Source organism: Gracilinanus agilis, chromosome 1 (assembly GCF_016433145.1).
Source record: "Gracilinanus agilis isolate LMUSP501 chromosome 1, AgileGrace, whole genome shotgun sequence".
In the NCBI taxonomy this organism is placed as follows: domain Eukaryota; kingdom Metazoa; phylum Chordata; class Mammalia; order Didelphimorphia; family Didelphidae; genus Gracilinanus; species Gracilinanus agilis.
In genome coordinates, this window is record NC_058130.1 from 29,301,054 (window position 1) to 29,325,344 (window position 24,291).

Consider the following 24,291-nt stretch of genomic DNA (forward strand, 5'->3'; position numbering starts at 1 on the left):
CAGGTGATGCCTCCCCCCCCCTTCCCCCCCCCCCCCGCAGCTCTCTCAGAGGCTGATCGATATCGGACCCAGCTCAGAATCGAACTAAATGACAATAAAGGGCTGGTTTTGTTGGTATTGTTATTAGTAAAGAGAAAAAAATCTCTTTGAGATGACCGTGAAAACATATATTTGCCCCGAGGGCTCAGGGATCTGAAAGAAACTGGAGTAGGACAAATGGATTATCCGGCAGGGGATACAATGGGAAATGTAACGCTTCCAGACTTTTTCTGTTCCTTTTTTTTGGCTCCTTTCACTGGTGAAAAGGGGGCTGTAACACTAAGTTCCCATGGATTGTAGGGTACAGTGGAAACAATTCTGGCTGTGGAGTTCAGAGGAGCTGTATTCAAATCTCATCTCTAACAAATACTACTTGCATGACGTGCGGGTGAGTTTTAAAAGATTGCGCATGCCAGGGAACTACCTCTCCCAGCATGCCCCACCACCTGAGTTTCCCTAGCAGAAATGAACTAGACTAGCGCCCCAAACTCTTCTGAATCCTCTCAGATGCAAAGGCCTCTCCCAGGCGCAGGATTGGTCCTTATATAGACCACCCAGAAGTAGGTGGTGTGGCCTCCTTGCGCAACCAATCCCATACCAGGAAATAGGGAGTGGTCTCGCGCTCTCTCTCCCCTAGCATGGGATTGGTCCATTCAAGACCAATCCCACACCAGGAAGTAGAGGGGAGGGACTCCTGGGGCATGCTGGGAGAGGTAGTTCCTCCGGCATGTACAATCTCTTAAAACCTACATTGGGCAGGTCTCTAAATCTCTTTGGACCTCAAGTTTTCTCATCTGTAAAATGAGGACCTTGGCATTAGTATCCCCTGAGGTTCCGTGAGTTTCCCATCTATGCTCTGAAGAGAAAGTGACAAGATTTAGGGGGAGGGAGAATGTTGAATTAATTACTGACAGAATAAGTCATCAGATTGAATGTTTTCGGGTGGTCTTTTGACTTGGGTGGGTGTAGACATAGCCTGAGTGAACGAACATGTAGCTACACCAGGCAAGGTTGGAACCCCCAGACATCACCGCCTTCCCCTTATTGCCCAGTTGAGACTTTGCGCCATTACCAACGCAAGGTTAGTAGGGATTGTCTCCTTCTTTATACTTGTATCCTCAGTGCCTAGCCTAGTACCTGGCACAGGTATTTGTTTATTAAATACCATTGACTGATTCATGAATATGTAATTTAGGAAAAGGGATTCAGACCTGGAAGGGATCTTGGGAGACATTGTAAACAAACTACCAGTGTTTCCCCCAACCCACACATTCTAGGCAGCTTAATGAAACACAACAGCTGGAGAAGCTAGTGTATCTTGGATAAAGCTCTGAGTTCAAATTTGGTCTCAGATATTTCCTAGCTCTATGACCTTGGATAAGTCACTTAACCTCTATCTGCCTCAGTTTTATTAAATGTAGAATGTGGATCATGAAAACACCTACTTCCTAGGATGGTCATAAGGATAAAATGAGATAGCCATAAAATGCTTTGAAGACCTTAAAGCTTTATAAAAATATTAGCTATTATGGCTAAAACAATGTGACTATAGACAAGTCACTTAACATTTCTAATCTTCATCTCTATAAAATGGGGATAGTTATATTTCTTAAGAGGGATACCTTTGAAAGTCTTAAAATGGGGTGTTATTATTAAACAATACTATAACATTGTATGATTATTATTCGTATTATAAAATTTATTATTAATCTATAACAATCATTAATATTTCATGAAATAGAATAATAATTATAATTTTAGTAGTAGCAAGAAATATTAATTATAAGGATTATTAATATGCTAGAAATATATGATTATAGTTTTTAATATACTCTATTATGATATAATCATTGTAATACTATAGTAATTATACATCAGTATAACATCAATATTATTATTAATATAGTGGTATTATAACATCAATAATATTATGAAAGTTTATTGGGCTTCAAGCACTGCACCCTACCCAGCAAACATTGCCAGTATCAAAGGAGGTCCTTGGCTGGTTCATAGAATGATCCTAAAAGATAGCACTATGTTCTGAAAACATTTCAAAAACATGGAGTTTAGGGGGCAGCTGGGTAGCTCAGTGGATTGAGAGTCAGGCCTAGAGACGGGAGGTCCTGGGTTCAAGGCCGGCCTCAGACACTTCCTAGCTGTGTGACCCTGGGCAAGTCACTTGACTCCCATTGCCCACCCTTACCACTCTTCCACCTATGAGCCAATACACAGAAGTTAAGGGTTTAAAAAAACAAATGGAGTTTAGAACCATTTAGGCATTTCTGTACCCTTTGTTTTAAATGGAGCACTTCATTGGAAGAAATTAGAATTGATTTAGGCGCTCAAGTTTCCTATGATAATCCAGAAAACTCTTATTTTGAGGGGGTTTCTTTTTAGTGAGTGGAGCTCTCTGTTTTAGGCATGGTCCCCTTTCCTTTCATCTCCTCTTTTTTTTGGAATCCTCTCTGCCTGGAGCCTTCTATGATAGAAACTGTGAGGCAATGCAACATAGAGGACAGAATATGGATTCATAAAGACTTGGGTTCAAGTCCTGCTTGAAGCATTTCCTCCATTAGAATGGGAGCTCCTTGAGAGCAGGAAGTGTGTTTTTGCTTTTCTTCATCCCATTTCTGTGTGACACAGTGCCTGGCACAGAAAACTCATTTAATAAATCTTTCTTGACCAACCAGCTGATTTCACATGGCCCTCGGCACCCCGCATTAGACTTCTTATCTTCCCTTGTGTAAGTTAAGCTGGGCTTTTCATAAAGCCCCTTTGCTTTTAGTATCTCTGGCTGAGCTGCCTCTTCAGAGGAAAACTCTTCATTCCCCAAATGGCTAGAGCAGACTGGGTGTACTACCATAATCAATTTTATACTTTATTTCCTGAAAAAGAACATTTTGAAGCAGTTTTTAAAAATAAAATGCCAAAAATATTTATTCCCTCACATATGGTTCAATGAAAACTGAATTAAAATATGCAGATGTCTACACATGACTTTTTTTCCCCCTGAAAATTCCAGAAAGTCCCATGTACAAAGCTCTTTTTTCTTGACCAGATCTGTGGTTTCTTTCATCTTTAGGAAGCTTGAGGCTTTAAGGTACTCCTTCTACCAATATAGTTAACCCCCCCTTTGAAAGAATAAGTGATTTACTCAGGACATGCAAGTAGTATGTCTGAAGGTAGGACTTGAACTCGGGTGTCCCTAATCCAGAAACCAGTTTGTGATGCTACTGATCAATTTCTATCTACCTAAAATGCCCAAATTATACTTCTCCCTATAAATCAAGGTCTTGGGCTGTAGGAATGCTGAGCAAATCTAACTCTGCTTTAAAAAAAAAATCAAAAAGAAAAAGGGCCAGATTTTGAATTATTTTCAGCTCCCCTTCTTGTTAAATGTCTTTTTTTTTTTTTAAAGAAATACAGAAACATTTCATCACAAGCCGAACTGTTTTTTCAGGGTTTGAAGTCAGAAAGCTTATACTTCTTGACTGTTTCGAATATCCTCATACCAGACAACTGGAAACAAAGGCAATTTTCAGAAGAAGAAGGAAACAATAACATCATGAGTTTAATTAATTAATATTAAGGATATCCAGTCTAGACAATAAGAAAAAAATGTACATTGGCTGAAAGAAATAATCTCTAAGCCAAAGAAACAGAAAACTACATCAAAGTATGTTCCCTAAAAACAAATTTAAAGACTTTTCCAATCTGCTTTCATAAGATTCCCATTTATGAGGTTTTACATTCTCCTTATCATGGTCTGACTGGTGTTTAGTAAACAGGAATTAATGAAGGACAGTTGTGTATTGACTAATAGTTCCATTTGCTAGAATGTCTTCCAAGGACACCAAAAATCATTGATTTCCACATTTTGGTGTCGTCTCTCTACGGCTCCATGGGGTGGGAAACAAAGCCAGAAAATGTCCAGAAAATGTCTCCATTGGATTGCATTCATGATGGATCCATTGGAGACAAATGCTGATGCCATTAATTACTGGATTAGAAAATCACAAACTTGAGTTCAAGTCCTCAAAGAGTTCTCCTGCCACCAGCTTTCGCCGTGCAATCTGCCCCGATGGATTCATGAAGGTTGGAGTGATCCCATAGTGAGCCCCATATTCAGCTGACCATGTGTCCCTTTGGCCTCTGTCTGCTCCCTCTTTAATTTTTATTTTTTATATTCTCTGGGGTTGTCCTTTCCAGTTGGGTCCCCAAGCAAGAGACACGATTCTAGCCTGCTACAGATTAAGTATCCAGAATGTTACAGCTCAGCTGAAAAGTTTCGTAGTCTAACCAGACAGCTACAACTATTTCTGGCACCAAAAAACACTTTTCCCCCTACAATAAAGGAGGCCCAGAATAGCCAAAAAGGAACAGCAGGGGTGCTATTATCATGAGATAATCTCAGCCTTGAAGCACTCAGCCTTGAGGCCTAAGGATATGGGATATGCTTCTCTTATAATAAGTTCTGCTAACCACAAACCATGTTGTTTTATTGCTCCAATTGTATTTTCAAGGGCAATGTCATCTTTTTAAGGGACATTATTGCCTTTCATGGGGAGCTGGAATTTTTACAGAGTCCCAAGCCCGATGAGCTAGCTAAGCATTTGGCTCCTAAGTTATTTGGGGCTTTACTTTTTCATAAGCTCTAATCATTTATATTGAAGCCTTAGAACCTTGCGATGTCTGGAAGGTCATGAAAGCACAATAAGCCTTGCCTTCGACTCACTCTTCTTGCATTCTCCCCAGATTCAGTGATTCTAGTTAAACTGGCCGACCAAGAGTCCTGAGAAACAACATTCTGTCTCTTGTCTAGTAGTCTTTGTACAAGTGAACCCCCTTTCTGAGCCTGGCTCCTTCCTCACCTCTGCCTCCACCTCCCTTTAAAGCAATGCTCAGGAGTCACTTTCTCCCCGCCAGCTTATCTGATCTCTCCCCTAATTTCCATCTCCTTCTAGAAATTACTTTGTATAAATACTTTGTATATTATTGTATTACTTTGTATAAATACTTTGTATAAGTATAATATTATTGTATTATTTTGTATAAATAAATTTTTACATAATATGCACTCTATGTTTATAGATTTCGTATGTGTTGATTGTAAGCTTCTTGAGGGTAGAGACTGTTTTTGTCTTTGTGTTCACTTTGCCACAAGTTGTTGTTTTTTTTAGACCAAGATTTAATCAATGGGGACCAACCTTGGTTTGAGTACATTTATAAGATCACAGATTTAGACCTAAAAGGGGCGTTAGAACCATCAAGTCTTGCTTTTTCATTTTGTGGTTGAGGGAACTGAGGGACAGAAAGAATTAAAAGACTGACCATGCCATGCAGCTTGTAAGTGCCAATCAATTAGTCAATGGGCTGGGCACCATTGACCAAATCTTTGTTGGTTTTAAAAAAAAAAACACTATTTTTTTTTTCACTCCAGCAAGGCATCTAAACTAGTTCTACCCTAAGTGGCAAAGGTCAGATCCTCAGACATTCCCAGTTTGATGGAATACTTGAGGCAAAGTAGATTTCCCTTTGCTTATTAATGTAGGGCTTAAGTGGCTCTGAGGTTTGCTGGAGAGACAGTTTTTGAAGAAGCTGGGAATTCGGTGGCATATCAACAAAACTGTCAAGGAGGGAAAGCATTGCCTAGTTTGGGAAAAGGGGAAAGAAACAATAAGCCTTCTCGATGAAGTTTAGGAGGACAAGCTGAACAAAAGATCTGTTGGGTTTGAGGGAAAAGCATTTTTTCCCCTTATCGTAAAAATGACTTATTCTGCTAACCTCTCCCAGTGAGGGCCACCACAAGGCTGTGGCTTTCGAACATGCAAAGTACATTTTGATGTATTTATTCTGATAAGGATGTCCAGACGGAGGGCATTTTCTTGTTGATTCAGTAAAAGTCCACATTCGATAGTCATCCTTTAAGTGCTAGACATTTAAAGACAAAAAAAAAGGAAAATTTCTGTCTGTCTGCCTATCTATCTGTCTATTTGTCTGTCTTTTGGTCTATCTATTGTCTCTATCTATCTGTCTGTCTGTCTGTCTGTCTATCTCTCTATCTGTCTGTCTTTTGGTCTATTCTATCTATCTATCATCTATCTATCTATCTATCTATCATCTATCTATCATCTATCTATCTATCATCTATTTATCTATCTGACTATCTGTCTTTTGGTCTATTTATTGTCTCTCTCTATGTATCTATCCATCTGTTTATCTATCTGTCTGTCTGTCTGTCGTTTGGCCTATCTTTTGTCTCTATCTGCCTTTAAAGGTCATGTGGATCTGATGCTAAAATGTAGCTGAAAAAGAGAGAATATCAGAAAGTTGATCATATTTAGTACTATGTGGGCTGTGTTTCCCTACCTTGAAATGTTTTTTCCCCTCAATTCAACTCAAAAAAATTAAAGTAATGAAACCCAGGATCTCCTGCTTGTAGACATAGCCAAGGTATTTTAGTTGAACAATGCCAGTTGTGGCTATTGATTGCCTAGATATTCTCCATCTTGCTTCTCTTAATAGCTCAGGGTTTTCTCTATACTTGGAAGACCTTTTCCATTCCTCTACATCTGACCAAATGCTACCCATTGTTTAAGGCCTGGTTGGTCTCATCTCTCTTATAAAAGCCTTCCTTGTCTATTCATCCACATTGATTTAACCCACTTCTCTGTACTTTATGAATTTTGATCATTTTATCGGCATTCATTAGATTGTCACCTATTACACTACATTAAGCATTATATTAATAAACATTTAATATTTCTCTTTTCCTGACAGTGTCCTAAGCAGTTGGAGATACAAGACCAGAAGCCTGAGGATCCCATGACTTAAGGAGCTCCCATGAGATGCTGCATACAACGTGAATTTGGAGTTTTGCTTTCTGGGTAGTAGTCCTGGGACTTTGTTGAAGTACAGACCTTCCCTGGCCCACGCAGGTCAACAGTGTCTGCTTATAGTCTCAGAGTACATGATTCACTGAGCAGTAAAATAATTTGCTCAGGGTCACACCGCCAGTATGTGTCAAGGGCTGGATTTCAACCCATCTGGACCATTTTTTGTTGGTGTTGGAGACACAGGTTACATCTACAATTTCTTTGGTCTAGATAATGCCCAGGGGAATAAACTCCCTTTACTTTTGCAAGTCTTCCCATTCTTTTTTGATGATAGTCTTAGAGAGTCACCTAGATCTTTGAGAGGTTAAAGTCTTGCCCAGTGCCACACCGAGAGTATATGTCAGAGATTTTCCTGGTTTTGAGGCTCACTCTATTCATTATACCCCTCGTTAGCTCTCATTGTTTTTCTTCTGCTGCTGCCTTGTTTCTGTGTCCCTCATTCTGAAATGTTTTCATTTGCTGCCTTGTACTTCTCTCCAATTAGATTGAAGGTCCTTGAGGACAGGGAACTATATCTAATGTCTCTCTGTATGTGTATGTGTAATATTCAATAGCACTGAGTAGCAATGCTAGAGTTTTTTTGCCATTTTTGTTCATCTTTCATTTCCAAAGAGGACCAAATGACATCATGGATGATGTCTTGACTTGCAGGTGAATTGGACTGAAGTGAGTCAGTTGCCCCAAATCGTCAGCCTCTCTCTATTATAGGTATACAGTAAATATTTGTTGAATGAAAGAATACAAGTATCAGTGGATTTAACCAATTGGTGAAGTTGATTTCACAACTTTTGGGCTTCCTGAAGAGGAAATCCTGAGTACTCAGACGGTGAGCCAGTTCTGTAAATCAAGAGCATTACCTACTGCAGAGTTTAACCAGATTCATCCCGGCCCTAAGATTTCTTCACATGATAAGCCCATCTCCTCTGCACCTTTCTTCTAGGACCCTCTCAAATAATCAGCCAATAGGATTTTTGGGTGCCTGCTAAATAGTGGAGGTACTTCCTACATAGTAAGGCCTTCATAAAAGTTTGCTAACTTGTTAACCAGAAACCAGTGCCAGTAGGCACTGTACCACATTTCTGTACCAAAGCACCCGCTTCATTCGGCCCATTTAGTCCAACAATTGGTCAATCCACTGAATGATTATTATCCGTCTAGCCTGTGAAGTGAATAAAGAAAAGAGCTGTTTGATTCAACTGGTCAAATCAATCAAAGGAGCTGATGGGAAAACACTGTGGAGCCACGACTTAGCATTCTCACATGGACAACAAATCCCAGGAAAACCAAGGCTTTAGGAAATTGATACAAGAGATATAAAAAGGCAAAAATCCCATAAATTCCATCGCCTGATTTCTTTATGTGGATCAGCATTTACTTATCCACTTGATGTCATCTCCATTTTTGTTATGTGGGATTAATATTGAATTCTCAGCACTTTCTTTATGTTCAAAGGCATGTACTTGGAGAACTCTGTATGCCAAAAAATGAACTTGGATGCTACCTTTTCTAGGAAGCAATGATGACCTTATTTCTTCTGTGAGTCTGAACTTTTTTTTAAATCATTTTGTAGCAGCGATTCACCAACATTCACTCATTCATCTATTCTCTATAGACAGTAGTACCCCGTCCTGTTGGGTTTAGGGAGTAAAAGGCATTGATCTCACCCTCAAGAAAATGATCATCTCTTTGAAGAAAGAGGACACGGACATATTCACTGGTAACAACAACAAAATTGGACGAGGAGTCTTCCAGAACGACTAAGCTTTAAATAAATGGTGAGGACAGAGGAGGGTATTCTAGGTGAGGGGAATGGCATGTGAGCCAAGATGCAGGGAGTGAACATGTGTGTTGTGTTCCGAGATGGAGAATAATCTAGTCTGTATGAAGTGGAGGGTTTATGGAGGGAGGGAGGAAGAGATAAGGTCGGCACAGACCCTAGCAGCAAGAACAACAAATAAAAACAGTCATACTGACACACATACGTATTCCTTGAATACACCGCAAACATCTTGTGCAGCAGGCAAGCAGGCAGGCCTATCTTTTTCTTTGTTCTGTTGCTTACCAGACCAAACCCAGTGACTCATCTGTGGGCTCCCCACCATCTGTTCCTAGCAAGATATTTGCAGATACTTAGCTGGTTGAATCCAAAGGGAGGGGAGAGGAAAGATGAATGATGAGGGTTACCTATCTGTGTTTCATTGCAGACGAAGCAGACTATGATAAGTGATGGGCAAAACCTTAAAACCCTTGGAATTTGGGTTTAGTTCAGATAAGCTTTGTAGAGTTCAGATATGTTAGGATCATCTGTTCTTTCTAAAACACCAGTGGCTGAAGCATCTGGGACAGAGGCCATCCTGAGAAAAGGACTGCTCCATGGGTGGGCCAGAGGAGGTTAAAGTGAGGTCCCTGGATTGACCCTCATTCTTTGCCACCAACTCCCCATTTCTACTCTTCCTCGTGATCTTTTCAATGAGAAAAGGATCATGTAACGGTGGTAGCCCTAATCTACAGCTTTCACCCTCTGATTAGGAAGAATAAGGAAAGAAAAAGGGCAGTTGCTGAAGGCCTTGGGGATTTGGGGAAGAGAATTTGCGCAGATACCAAATTCTGTGTTTATAGATAGGTATGCGTGATAGAAGTAAGGCTGAAAAGACTACTTTTCAACTGTTCAAGGACTGAGGGAGCCCTTCTGCTTTGAAAGGGAATTCAAATGAATCCATGACAGATCCCTCTTCTGTTGGAGGTGGGGGAGGGAGAAGGGAAATGCATTTTTGGGGAAAATTTTAGTATTTGTGATGGAGAGGGGCTACAGGCCAGATTTGAGGAGAGATCCTTAAATTTCCCCCTAAGATAGTTTGCTCTTTCAACTTAGTTTTTTATCATCATCATCATTAGTAGTACGAATAGGGACTGAAAATGAGATTTCATAGATTTTTGGATACTCTTGAAGTAACTCCTTTACAATTCACATGGGCACCTTCTCTGCTTTAATCAAAGCTGATTAGAGCTCTTTGGCCTGATCACAAGCCCAGGGTAGGTTAGAGGTAGTATTTGATCTCAGGATTGTGTTTCTAACTCCAAGTCTAGTTCTCTATCCACTTCATCAAGTTACACTTAAGTTGATTTTTTATTGTATTTTTGTTTTATGGATACGATTTGGTTTTTGTACCACTATCATTTCCAGTGATAACCACATCTCCTACCAACTCATTAAACCCTTCCTTTTGTCATAGAAAAAAATTAACAACGACTTGGCCAGATGGGTGATAGCAACACTTTATGTCTATAATCATAGATTATAATAATATTATATAACAATATATATACATACATATATATGTGTAAATATGTATATATATAAATACAAATGAAGATTTATCCCTCTTGAGGAGAGAGCTATATTTCGTCAACTGTTCTCTGGAATGGAATACCAGTCATTTTTAATAGATCGGGGCTTGGCTGCTTTTTTGGTGTTGCTTTCATTTACATTCTTGTGTATATGGTCTCCTGGTTCTGCCTACTTCTCTCTGCATCCATTCATACAAGTCTTCCATTGCTTCTCTGAGTTTCTTTTTATAACACAATGACATTCTGCCATTCGTATAGACTGTTTTGTTCCAGACATTCCTTGGTGGATGATGACCCCTTTTCTTTTCAGTTGTTGCTTAACACAAAAAGCCCTGTTGCTTATTCTTAATCCCCTAGAGATATGGTTGCCCAAACTGAATGAGAGGCAGCAAGGTCCATGCTAGAAAGCTGGAGTAAGGGAAGAATCTTCTCCCCAGACAGGCACCCACTTTAACGAGTCTGGAAAGTTGCAGAGGTCATCAGGACTCTTTAGTAAGGAGGCTGCATCTCTGTGGGAGTATGCACTGCAGAATTGTAAAAAAGAAAAACTAGCTGATGTAAGGAAAATGGTGAAGCTATGGCGTCTATAAACAGGACGTGAAATAATCAGGTTCCTGGGCCTTTTTATTTGTTTCTGGATTGATTCCCAGTCAGAGCTGATAACCTGCCTACTACAAGGAGGAACATCATATGTAAATGTAATGAGATGATGAATTATTCCCCTGTCGTCAAGCTCACAATTTATGGAGAGACATTATCTGCTAAAAGCCCAGGCTGAAAGAATATTGATTTCCCTTTTACCAAGATAGCCATTTAAAACTTTTTGAAGACAGCTAATGATTGTTTATAAGGCTAGCTCTGAAGCAGTGGGGGGAAGGGAGGGAGGAAGAGAGTGATTTGGCTGAATCCAGAAATGGGTCTGAGCTTGTGATGGACTAGGTGCTTGTAAATTGCACTCTCCCATCCCCTCTCCCCTGCCCAGAATTCTGTTTCTGGACCTTTTCAGGTTCTACATTTCCACCTCATAGGAAATGAAATATTTTCCTTTACTTCTCCATTGGGGAAAAAAGAAGTGCTTTTTTCCCCCAATTAGGAATCATAGCTAGACTAGAACCAGAAAGGAATTTGGAATGAATGGAAAGGACTTCCACTGAATCCAATGCCCTCATTTTACAGATGAGGGAACTGAGGCTGTGACTTCCAGCCTGGGGTCAACTGTTTTTCTGAGGCGGTTGAATTCTAATCTTCCTGGCACCAAGTCCAGGACTCTATTCAATATGCTACCTACCTACGGCCTGAACAAATCTCAGGCCATAGACCCAGTGCTAAGGGGACATTGAAATCCTTTACTTCACGGATAAGGAAACTGAGATCAGGGAAGTTTAAGTGACTTGACTAACAAGTATCCTATCTGGGGAAGGATTTGAACCCAGTGACTCTAACTTCACAGTTAGTACTCCATTGTTTCTCCTCTCAACTTCCTTTCCGCCCATCACTTTACTCTATTTTATTTTGGGATCCAGAAATAACTGTTTATGAAGCATTATTGATATTGTTGCTATTTTTTCTTTTCTTTTCCACAGGAAAGAAAGTCATTGTTTTAGAAGGTGAATGCATATGGTGATTTGGAGATAAAGTTTTCCTCAAAGAAGAGAGAGAAACCCTCTGGGTTATTTTCTCAGAAGGAACAAATGGTGATATGGAACAAGTTGGTCAGAATCAACCTAAAGGGCTCTGGGAAAAGGAAGGATGGAGTCCATGTGTCAGTAGCATGATAATACTACCCAAGTTGGTTTCTGGCTTCCAAGTATGCAGTGAATTGTGAGTTATTTTCTTATATGAGATAGTTATCAAATCTGTCTTTTTTCCTACTAGTTTTTAAATAATTGGGAATCATATGGATCATATATCTGGAGCTAGGAAATGCCCTAGAGACCAACCACCTCTCATAGGATGAGAGAAATGAAGTATGAAGGAATTAAGTGATTTGGTTGGGGTTACAAAGAGACAAAGGTGGTGTTTGAACTCATTTCCTTTGACTATAGCTTTAGTGCTCTTTCCTCTCCATCAAACTGCCTCTAACTAGGAGGATACCATCTTTGTTGTGTGTCCTAAATACCAGATTAGGCCCTCAAATAATTGTAACCTGAGCCCCAAAAACTTTGATATGGGACTCTTTTCTTATTGTAGAAATCAAGGACCTTGCCCTGTATGAGGGTTGAAATGGAGTTGTAGACAGTCAAGAGTAAGGTTTTTCTCTCCGCTGCTCTCATGAACTCCATCCAGCTTTGAGATTCTGATTACATAATGAATCCCCTCTCTTTCTAATTAGACTTAAATTTTTTTCTTTCACTTTGGTTAATGTTAACCAGTTGACCAAAATTCAAACATAGAATCAGAGAATTTCAGAGTTGGAAGGGAAAATGTTAAAGATCCATCTAACAACCGACTATTATTCCCTTTTCTTTGTCCCCAAACAGAGATCATTTAGTTTTTCCTCCAATAAAGGGGATCACAGTGTCTTTTAACTCAGCAAATTCCACCTTTGGGCATCACTAATGATTAGGACGACTTCCATTCCATGGGACCTAAATTTACTTTTCTGCAATTTGATTTTGTCTAGCTCTGACCAGAACGAGGTTTAACCCACTTGGTATTTCTTCTAATACTTGAAGACAGCTGACATGTGTCTTTTAAATTTTCTCTTTTTTACAAACCAATCTCCTTTATATAGTCCTATTGAATGTTTCCATGGCTCCTTTCCATCCTGGTCAACCTCCTTGGGATGATCTGTCTCCAGCTTATCAATTTCCTTTGTAAAATGTGTCACTCAGAACTGACCACAGTACTCTAGATGTTTTCTAACAAGGGCAAATGTAAGGCCAGACTACCAATTCCTTAATTTGGGGTCCTATAGCCTAAAATCAGAGTAGTATTTTTTCCTGCATGAGTGTGTGCTCCTATAAGATATGTTTGATCACAAGGGATATCTTGAATCACATGGCTCAAGGATGCAATAAAGATTTATCTCTAGATTCTGATAATCCAGCGACACTAGTCTCCTTGCTGCTTCTTGAACACAAAACTCTATCTCCTGACTTTGGATATTTTCAATGCCTAGAATCCTCTCCTTCATTTTGTCTACCTCTTGACTTCCCTACCTTCCTTAAAGTTTCAGCTAAAGTTCTACTTTCTGTAAGAAACTCCTAATGCTGGTATCCTCCAAGGAGAAATTTCACCAGTCTTTTGGAAAGGAAGCTAGAAATGAGGAACATGCTGAGGAATCGACTTGACTGCAGCTTCCAAAGTCTTACTTTCTTCTCCTCTCTGGAGTTGGTCCTGAAGAGAGTCTGCAACCACAGGCTTCCTCCCTAAAGCCCTGCCTTGAAAAAAAGTCTGGAACCAATTTTGGACCTCATGCAGGCATATCAGCATTCTCTCCACCACTCAGGAGTCACCTTCAGTATATGTGGTGGCATGTAAAATGCCCCCAGCTTGGCTGGAAACAATATTGCCAAGATTGCTCATTAGATATGACATCAGAGCTAACTTGTTGGCCAATCCTCTGATTAAGTAAGGCATAAACCAGGGCAGTATATGCTCATTATAAACCAAGGCAGTATATACCATTTTTGTGGAAGAGATTCAGCTCAGAGTCCAGATGGAAAGGGGTTTCCCTATAGTTGGTGAGGTCCTCCAGATGCTCTCATTTATGCTTGATATTGGGTTGATTGCATCAAATGACCAATTATAGAGGAATCTCCTAAATCAAATCTGATATATTGCTGAAGAGTTTGGAATAATTACTCACATAGGAAGCACCAAGTAAATGAAGAATTTCTATTGTCTGGACTATGATATATGCAGTTGTTTGATAGAGTTGTTCCATAAGCACATATTCCTTGTAAAACTCTATAGAGTGACTATTTAGACAGTATAAAATTGAAAGAAGATAACAGGCTGGGTTGTATTTGATAAATCATGCAGTTCTTTCAATGACTCTCATCTCCCCCTACTTTCTTTCTGAAATTAAATTTCGAAATGGTCCTCTAATATAGCAGAAATGAGGCAGACCTTTTGTAGAGCCCATATGCTCCATTGTTATCCAAGGAAGACCCCTGGTCACTGAGCATCCTCATAAATCCCAGGAAGAAGAAGGGAGGAATATGAAAGAAAGCTAGACAAGGTGAGAAGGGGACATGGAGGAGTTATAATCTGAATCACTCAAGATAACAAGCACATCAGTGGAATGATAGATTCATGGAACTATAATTACACTGTTTATGCATCGAGTTTGCAGTTCACTAGATCCTCTCTTTAAATGAAATGGTACCCAGGCACTGTATCCACCATCCACAAGCTTAGATTGTGAAATTGAATTTTTGAACCTCAGAATAGGACTTTGCATTCATTGTTATTAACTCATCTGGTTAGATTTACCCTTTTGAGAACTTTTTGAATCCTGATTCTGTCACCCAGTATGTTGGCTATTTTTAATTACTCAGGGCCATATACTACTTTGAAAAGTATATCATTTATACCTTCATCCAAATCACTGTTTACAAAATGTCAAACAATAGGGGTAGCTAGGTGGCTCAGTGGATTGAGAACCAGATCAAGAGATGAGAGGTCCTGGTCTTCAACACTTCCTAGATGTGTGACCCTGAGCAAGTCACTTAAACCCATTGCCTAGCCCTTACCACTCTTCTGCCTTGGAGTCAATATACAGTATTGATTTTAAGACAGAAGGTAAGGGTTTAAAAAATAAAATATCAAATATCAAATAACCTAAGATTGAGCAGAGGCCATTGGAGCCATCTAATAGATACTTTCTTCTTTCATGCTCTTTTTTTAAACCCCTACCTTCCATCTTAGAATCAATGCTGTATATTGGTTCCAAGACAGAAGAGTGGTAAGGGCTAGGCAATGGGGGTGAAGTGACTTGCCCAAGGTCACATAGCTAGGAAGTCTTCATAAGTTCTTAAACTGGGGTCTGTGGCCCCTTAGCTGACCTCTGGATAGATTCCAAGAAGTCTGAACTTGGACAGGAGATAAATTTGATAAGAAGATTTTCATAAACATATTCAATAATCTGACATGGTTTATTTTATGCACCTTATTCTGAGAAGAGGTCCATAGACTTCATTAGACCGACAAAGAGGGCCAGCCATGAAGTAACAAAGGTTAAGATCCTCTGTCTTCCCCCATACATCCTCCTTACTGGGCTTGGCTAGCTGCAGCTTTTCCCTGGAAGCAGCCAGGACCCGACATCTTCCTTTATAGGTGATCTGATCACTTGCTTCCCAGCTTTGCTGAGGGAGTTCCCAAAGTCTGGGGAATACAGAGAAGAAGCTTGAGAAAGATTTGTCACCTGAAGAAACTCTACCTTTAAATGGAGACATGAGAATGTGGCAAAGGGGGAGCATCTGTTCACCTGAGGTTGGAAAATGGCCCTTGACTATGAGAGAGGAAAACCGAGCCCGTGTCTAGGAAAACAGAGTGTAAACAGAGGATGTGGACTAAGAGGGAGTTGGGGTATGGAGAGAGAAAGCAGCAGTGTGGGTGGATACATGGGGAGGAGGTGAAGGGGGGCAATGGGGAAAGAAGTGATTCAAAGACTGGAGTGGGAGAGTAAGTTCTCTAGGCAGCAGTGAGTTTGTTCCAGTTAGTTATGGAAACCTGGCTCCAATGTAGGGGAATCTGGAACTGAGCATCCCCCCATCAGCACTCCCACCACTCCAGAGTCAAAGGCAAGGATGGGAGATCAGAGACCAGATTTCCACTTCTCCTGGGAGGAGGCATTTTCTCAGATGTCATAGACCTAGAGCTTTTGATCTAGAAGGGAACTTGGAGGCGAAGTTGGCAGTGCGGGGCAGAGGTGACCTTCATGGAGATTCAGAAACTAGTTGTGAACTCCAAGAAACCTTCCCTGGGCTCCCTGTCCCCGACAAGCCTGAAAGAGATGTTCTGGATGATAGCCTAAAGGAGAGGGCGAATGTGTAACTCCGAGGACTGGGTGGAGGGCACAGTCCAAGGATGGGCAACCAAGAATGGAGCTCATATTGCAAAGACAGGTGTCTCAGTGCTGGCAAAACGGGGCAAGCCTTGGCCTGTGTTTCACCGTGTAGCCCAGACTCAGCTGGGCCACCCATGTTTTAGGGGTTTGGCCTCTACATGGCAAAAGGAAGGCTGTGAAAAGGCAGCTGAGGGAGGATGTGGCCATTGGGAGATAATCTGGTTATTTTCAGAGTTGGGGTTCAGGGCACTTGCTCAGTGGTTCAGGCAGGATTCTTCCTGTTGTGAAGGATGGTTTGGCTAAGGACCTCCTTTCTCTGGAGATTATGCTCAGAGGGATGAGGCTGGGCCGACTTTCCCTGCCTCTCGGTCATTTCCAAAACAACAGAGTCCAAGTCCAAGATGAGGCTTAGGGTTAGGAATTAACAGGAAAAAAAGATCAATATCCTTCTGATTTCAAGGCAGAGGGTCAGGAATCAGGGACACCTTCTATCAGATCCTGAGGAAGAAAGGGCACCAGAAAAAAAGGACTTGGAATCTGTGGCTCTACCCAAAAGGAGAGGAGACTGGACAACAGCAAGGCCTGGGCCACTGCCCAGCAGCCCTCAGACCCTAGAGAGAAGGGCTGCCCAGAGAAATGAAAGGAAGCATCTGGGGGAAGTACAAGCCTTACAGGCCTCGGAGGAGTCTGCCAGCATCTTCCTCTATGAAACAACACAACAGCTTGGCCAAAAGTCCAAGCATGAGTCTTCTGAGGTAACAGCTGAAGCATCAAAAACAGGAGATTACAATAGAGACTGGTGCATGAGGAAATGTCTTGGAAGGAGGACAAGTGAAAGAAGAAGAGAAAAAAGGAAAGGTGATGAAGTGATGGAAAAACAGAGAGAGCTGATGAACATCCTGAGTGTGAGGAAACTCTTAGCCAGAACGCAGTGCTGTTTGACCATTACAGAGCTCACTCCCAGGGACAACATGGCTCTGTGACTACACGGCCAGCCTTGGATTCAGCAAAGCCCGGGTTCAAGGAGGCTATATGACCTTGGGCAGTCCATCTAGATTCTCAATGTGGTGGGTGGGGACTCTAAAATTATAAATTACAGAGAAGATGCTATAAAATGCTTTAAAGGGGAGCCTTCCCTACTCAAAAGAAATTGGAGGGCTGGGTCAAAGCTCACCCCGAAGAAGACGCCCCACAGATAGGTAGAGGGGTGTTTGGGACCAAGGAAAGACGGCTAGATTTATAGTCAGAGGATCTGCCTTCAAATCCTGTTCTTTGTGTTCAAGCCTGGGAATTTGTATAAGATGCTCATTGGTGGATATATTGATTAATACTCTGGCCAGCTCCACCTTCACATGGGCACAGAGCAGCAGCAGCAGCATCGTCTCTCTATCCACCAGCGAGGAGGAGAGCCAAGGCTGAGAAATGACCTTTGTTGTAGTTTGGTTTCTTCGTCTCCCACCCCTTTCCCTGTATTTGCTTAATCTTCTCACCCAATTATCAACCCCAGCTTCCACTCCTCACCCAGTCCCTGACTCGTACCCGTACCTCATCTCTATCACTGTTGTTTCATCTCCAACAACACTAGTCTCCGACACCATCCCTTGCCACTCTCCCTTGGCCTTACTGCTCCCCAGCATCCCTAAATCCCAATCCCATCCCCACGTTATCCTCATTCCTGCCGTGCACTAGCTACTGTATGAAAGGTAGAGGAGGCCGTAACCCTTTAAATCCAGAGATAAAACTGGGAGTCAGGGGAGACTTGAGGTTTGCATTCTGTCTCTGTGGGAAAGTCTTCCTGACCCTCAGTTTAGTTTTCTATAAAATGGGAATAATAATAGCTGACCTTATTGTGAAGCTCAGACCAAATGTGAAGTGCTTTGGAAACTTCAAAATGAATGAATGAATCGATGGATGGATGAAAGTATTTATAATTAAGAACTTATTATGTGTGGGGGCACTGTACTAAACTAAACTAATTAATCAATCACAAACATTTATTAATCACCTATTATGTGGTGATTGGAATGCAAAAAAAAAAAGATAGAGGGGTAGATTCATAGAATAATTTACTGACGTGAGCTGTCTAGAAATGAGGATGTTGGATGACTGTCTCCACAGCAAGAGGTAGAAGAAGGGTTTCTTGGGGGATGTATATACATTATATCACACGATCTGAGGATGACTAAGGAGCTCCAAAGTAGGACTAGTGCTGCTCGACTTAGTGCACTCTCACTGGTCAAAAGTGCAAAAGGCCCAAGGAGGGAGCCACAATGCTCCATTTGGAGGTGGGGGCTTTATGAAACATCAGCCATCATTTTAATAAGCTAGGTGGTCCAACAGATTAAAGCATGGCGCATGGAGTCAGGAGGACTGGCCTCAGACACTTATTAGCTGTGTGATCCTGTGCAAGTCACTTAACCTCTGTCAGCCTCAGTGTCCCCAAGTGAAAAATGGGAATAATAATAATAATATAATAATAACAATACAATAATAATAATAGCTCCTACCTCATAAGTCTGTTGTATTCTTTTTTTTAACCTTTACCTTCTGTCTTAGAATCAATACTGTACATTGGTTCTAAGGCAGAAGAGTGGTAAGAACTGGGCGATGGGGGTTAAGTGACTTGCCCAGGGTCACACAGCTAGGAAGTGTCTGAAACCAGATTTGAACCCAGGACCTCCCATTTCTGGGTCTGGCTCTCAATCCACTGAGCCACCCTGCTGCCCCCTGTTGTATTATTTTGAGGATCAAATGATTCAGAATTTATAAAGCTCTTAGCACAGTGCCTGGCCTATTTCTTTCCTTAAATAAGTTGAAAGGGCAACAACATGGCATACTGGATAGAGTATTGGACCTAGAGTCAGGAAGACTCTACCTTCCTGAATTCAAATCTGTTCTCAGACTCTTACTAGCTGTGTGTCCCTGGGAAAGTCACTTTACCCTGTTTGCCTCAGTTCCTTCATCTGTAAAATGAGCTAGAGACAGAGATGCAAACCCTCCTGCAATCTCTGCCAAGAAAACCCCAAATGGGGGTCACAAAGGGTCTCACATGATTAAAAAATGATTAAACAACAACAAAAATGGAGCTGTTAACCTTTTACTGTCCCTTAGAACTTCTCTCTTACTTCTCCAGTGTCTTATCTGAGGATCAACACATTCTTCACAACCTTAATTAAACCTTGAAATGCCCCTTAATGAAGTAGCTATCATTTTAGTTGGGTAAATTAAGACAGTGATAATCAAGGTTTCTTGGGCTGATGAGACAACTTGCCTAAGGAAAATTAGAAATCATTATCTGAACTGAGAGGATTCCCTTCTTCTTTCCCTAGAGTTCTCCTCTTCAAACAACCAATCATCTTACCTAACTGCTCCCTGAAGCAAGGAGTAGACTAGCTCATTGGACCTGGCCCACTGAGGAGTCTGAGAGAGTCTTTCTTCTCTCATTTTCCATTAGTATGAGCCAAAGAAGACTAATGCTATCGTGTGAAATGTGTATGCAAGCAAAGCCTTTTCTTCCCCTGGTCCTTATCTTGGGGGCTCACAATTTAGAATATTTCTTGTTCAAAGGAAGCAGACTCAGGAGTCCTGAATTGTCAGGGAAATATTTAATCCTTTATCATAAGAAGTTTGCCAGGATATACAAACGTGTTCTTTCAATGCCAATGGTGATGCTTGGGTCTGGGAGGGGAGTATCCTTTCCGACCTGCTGAGATTTCCTAACATGATGGTCTTCCAATCCCAAGAGTTGAATAAACCATTCGGTCTTCCAAATTAGATCATGGGATTGTAGTTCTGGAGCTGCAAGGGGGGACCACCTGGTCAACCTCTCCCCTTATTTTAGAGAAAACTGAGACCCAAAGAGACTTGGCTTTCCCCTAGTCACACAAGAAATAAAATGCAGTGGGAGGATTTGAATAATGACTCCAGAGCTTTTCCTTTACTATGAACTGGTTGGAATGCCAGAAGAAAGGCAGTCTTTGGCCTCAAGGAGCTTACATTCTAATAAGAGAAGAGAATTCATATGGAGGAGTGGCCATGAGGGTATTTTGTATAGGTGTGACAAAGAGATGGAATGAGGAAGTAATGGTTGTGTCCTTTTTTTTTTTTAAACCCTTAACTTCTGTGTATTGACTCATAGGTGGAAGAGTGGTAAGAGTTGGCAATGGGGGTCAAGTGACTTGCCCAGGGTCACACAGCTGGGAAGTGTCTGAGGCTGGATTTGAACCCAGGACCTCCTGTCTCTAGGCCTGACTCTCAATCCACTGAGCTACCCAGCTGCCCCTCTCTTTAGCTATTAATCACTCTATTTTTTAAACTCATAATGGGCACCAATTTCATTTAGAGAAGGAGAGCAGTAGAACCGGGATAACACAACATGAAGGGAGGCAGTGCTAGGGTCCTTCTGGAGACAGGGTGGTTTAACCTCCATCAACACATCCTCCTTCTCTCCCTCCCTGTCCAGGGTTCCCTCCCTCCCTAAGCACTATGAAGATGCAGACCGCTGGACCATGAGGCACGGGGATTCCTGAAACTCTCTGGACTCTCCCAGGGAGGAAGTCTCCAGCCCCCTCCTCAGCCACAGGCACAGACACAGACACACTATGTGGTTGCCTAATGCAAAGCCCTGTCCTGCCTTTGTTATGGCTCTGAGGCCAGCCACGTCCTAAAAGGGGAATCCAGCTGTTCTTCCCAGGTGGAAAGGAGGCAGGTGCAGAAGGAGGGATGAAAGGTGAGTCTTGGAAGTCCTAGATCTTGGTCAGACCTGTAGTGGAAAAGAAAGAGACGCCATGCCAGAGGCTGAGACCGAGTGGAGTCTGGGGGCTCTAGTGTAGAACCTGGAGCAGACAAAGAGGAGCAGAGCTGGATTGGAGGGCAAGAACCCAGAAAGGGGCTGTGCCAGTTCAGGTGGAGTAGCTCAGGACTGATGAGGGAACGGAGGGGTTTTGGGGGTGGAGGGTAAGTAGGGGGAGCTAAACACAGTTTCTGGAATTTAACAAGTGCCTGATAAATGACTGTTGATTGATTATCAAAAGAATGACTATGTAGAGCCTGCACTGTGGGCTTCAGGGATGCATTGTAGATCTAGATATGGAAAGGGCTCCCAGGCCAGTTAGTGCAATCCCTTCCTTTTACAGAGGAAGACACTAAGGCCCAGCAGGTCCAGGTGAAAAGACTTGCCCCAGGCCATTTCAGAGGAAGTACTTGAATTCAGAGTCAGTGATCTTTTCCTCTAACACTGTGCCCTTGAACCCTTCCAAGGACTAGATGGGCAGAGAGGTGACAGCGAGGACAGGTGAGGTAGCCTGTCTCTGTCACTCATGACTTTGGCCCCTTCCTGGGTCTTGACTTCCCCATCTGTAAAACAAAGAGGTTGTACTAGAGCAGTGATTCCCAAACTGGGCGCCACTGCCCCCTGGTGGGTGCTGCAGCGATCCAGGAAAGTGGTGATGGCCACAGGTGCATTTATCTTTCCTATTAATTGCTATTAAAATTTAAAAAAATAATTTCCAGGGGGCAAAGTAATATTTTTTCTGGAAAGGGGGCGGGACGCCAAAAAAGTTTGGGAACCACTGCTCTAGAGGGTCCCTAAGATCCCTTCCAGCTATGATCCTGTGGCCTTGCGAGAGATGTAGGGTCGACTTCTGCCTCCAGATACGCTTTGGCAGTGCTCTTTGGATGAGCCGGGTATGAGCAGGGCATCCTTACCAAGAGCCACATCGAGGGACTGTGAGCCAAAGGAAAAACTGCCTCCTAACAGCCGCTCCTCCACACCTCCAATGACTATCATGTTCTATAACGGGGACGGACCAAACGAGGGGAGAGGAATCGTATAATTTGCTGGGTCCATAGATATGTAAGTACCTCCGATGCTTGTTTCCTTTTTGGTATCAAAGGGGAAGTCTATGAATAAGATTCATTGCCAAAATCCTTCGTGGTACAAGCATGAACATGGACAGGATTTTGAATTACTCCATTATTTTACTCTCCTCTGAACAGAAAAAGCAAGATAATACAGGACATTATATAGAGAGTTGACTTGACAATGCCTCCATCTTCAATTCCTGCTCAAAAATACATGCACTGAGTTTTCTGCTTCATGGAAGGGCACCAGAAGGGACGCGAGGAGCTATCAGCTCTCCCGCCCTTGTTTCCTGCACGAGGCCACTGTAACCCGGAGATAGTGATGACACCTGCCTCCAGGGCTGTCGTGAGGATCAGATGGAATAATATTTGTAAAGTGCTTTCTTTGTGAACCTTTTGCTTTTGTTATGGTTACTGTGACCATCGTGTTCCAGTCATCCTGACCCACTAGCCATTCTCTAGCCTTGACATTTTCTTTCCTGTTCTGTATCTTTGGATAGGATGTTCCCAATATCTGGAATGAATGCACCCTTTCACCTGCCCTGTTTTTCATTTTGTCTTTGTACTCTTAGCACCTGACCCAAGAGCTAACAAACAGTAGGTGCCTAATCGGTACTTATTGTCCAGCTGGTATAGAACAGGCGCTTTATAAATGTTGGTTGGCTTGAATTATATTAGTTCAGTTGAATTTGGGATTTCATGAGTTTGAAATACCGGTGGGATTTAAGGCAGAGATACCATTGAAGAGGCTATTACAATAGTCCAAGCAAGAAGTAAGCAGGACCTGATTTAGGGGATGGTAAGCTGGATTGGACAGAACACTGGCAAGACCTGAGTTCAAATCCAGCCTTACACATGTCCTAGTTGTGTGATCCTAGGCAAGTCACTTAACTCTGTTTCCTCATCTACAAAATGATCTGGAGAAGAAAATGGCAAACCGTTCCAGAATCTTTGCCAAGAAAATCCCAAGTGAGGTCATGAAGAGTTGGAAAAGATTGAAATGACTGATCAACAACAGCAATGACAAAATGATGATTTATTGCACGCTTGTTTGAACATTTATGAATATATGTTTCATAGCACTTGTCCACGGTTTGGTAGTCTTCATGTGGGTCAGCACTTAGGTGAAAGATGCAGGTGGACACATATATTTGGAAAATATTTGCATAGATATAATCATTTCAGCCATGGGACTGGAAGCAAAAGATTGTGCAGAGAATGGAATATCAAAAGGAAAGAGAAACCAAAAGCACAGTTCTGACAAACACCCATGCTTAAGGGTGAAGAAAGAAGCAATGAGGGTGCCAGGAAGGAATCCTCAGAGATGCATGAGAAGAAAGGAGATGGGGCAAGATGGAGGGAAGAGAGAGTTTCAACAAGAAGGAGCTGTTGATTGATGTTATCCAATGCAGCATCCTAGCATCAAAGTCTGAAGAGTCCTTTGCTGCTTACTGCTACCACCCCTCCCTTCATCATGGGCTCAGAGATGTTTATATTATTTTTAAAATGAAAAGTTAACATTTCTGCCATCTCTGGGTTCCACTTCACACAATTTTGCATCGTCTTTGCACACAGCTGCTGGTGAGATCTATCTTTCATCTCCACTGGTCCAGTTCATCTGGAATTTTTTAAGATGGGACTATCCATAACATTCTCGAAAGAAGAGAGAGAGAGAGGTGGAGTTCAACATCCTAGCAACATCCTTCACTGAATTAAAAAAGCTTTAGAACCTCTTGAAGACATGAACAGTGTTGACTGAGAAGTGTAATATCAAACACATGGACTTCAGAACAAAGTTTACTGTATTATAAATCTGCCAGAAATGAAAAACAACAACAACAAACCACCCAAACTTCTTGTGGGACTTTTGGTGTTGGGATTTTTTAGGGTAAATTTTTCTTCCTCCCTTGCTCACCAAATAAAATATGGGTGTTCCACACTTTGCCATGAATTCATTTCATCACTTGTGTTTAGAGGCATTTCTATGGGAAGCCTGTAGGCCAGATGAGAAATAGTCATGTAAAAAGAGAAGGCATCTCAAAATCAAGAATGACTGAAAGAGTTAACTCCCTGCTGATTTAATGTGAAATCTAATGAAAAGAGTGAATATAAAGATTAGGCTTCATCCCT

At 41.7% G+C, this 24,291-nt stretch overlaps 1 protein-coding gene across 1 annotated transcript in view; it reads right to left on the bottom strand.

Moving 5' to 3' along the window:
• Positions 1-22,087, bottom strand: part of LOC123246957 (titin-like) — a 194,331-nt gene extending 172,244 nt beyond the window's left edge. Inside the window, exons 1-4 of the mRNA XM_044675735.1 lie at positions 21,922-22,087; positions 21,062-21,134; positions 16,972-17,061; positions 15,505-15,614 (exon numbers count right to left, since the gene is read on the bottom strand). Of these exons, the coding sequence (XP_044531670.1) occupies positions 15,505-15,614; positions 16,972-17,061; positions 21,062-21,134; positions 21,922-22,087 (439 nt within the window). The remainder of the gene's footprint in view (positions 1-15,504; positions 15,615-16,971; positions 17,062-21,061; positions 21,135-21,921) is intronic.
• Between the last annotated feature and the right edge of the window lie 2,204 nt (positions 22,088-24,291).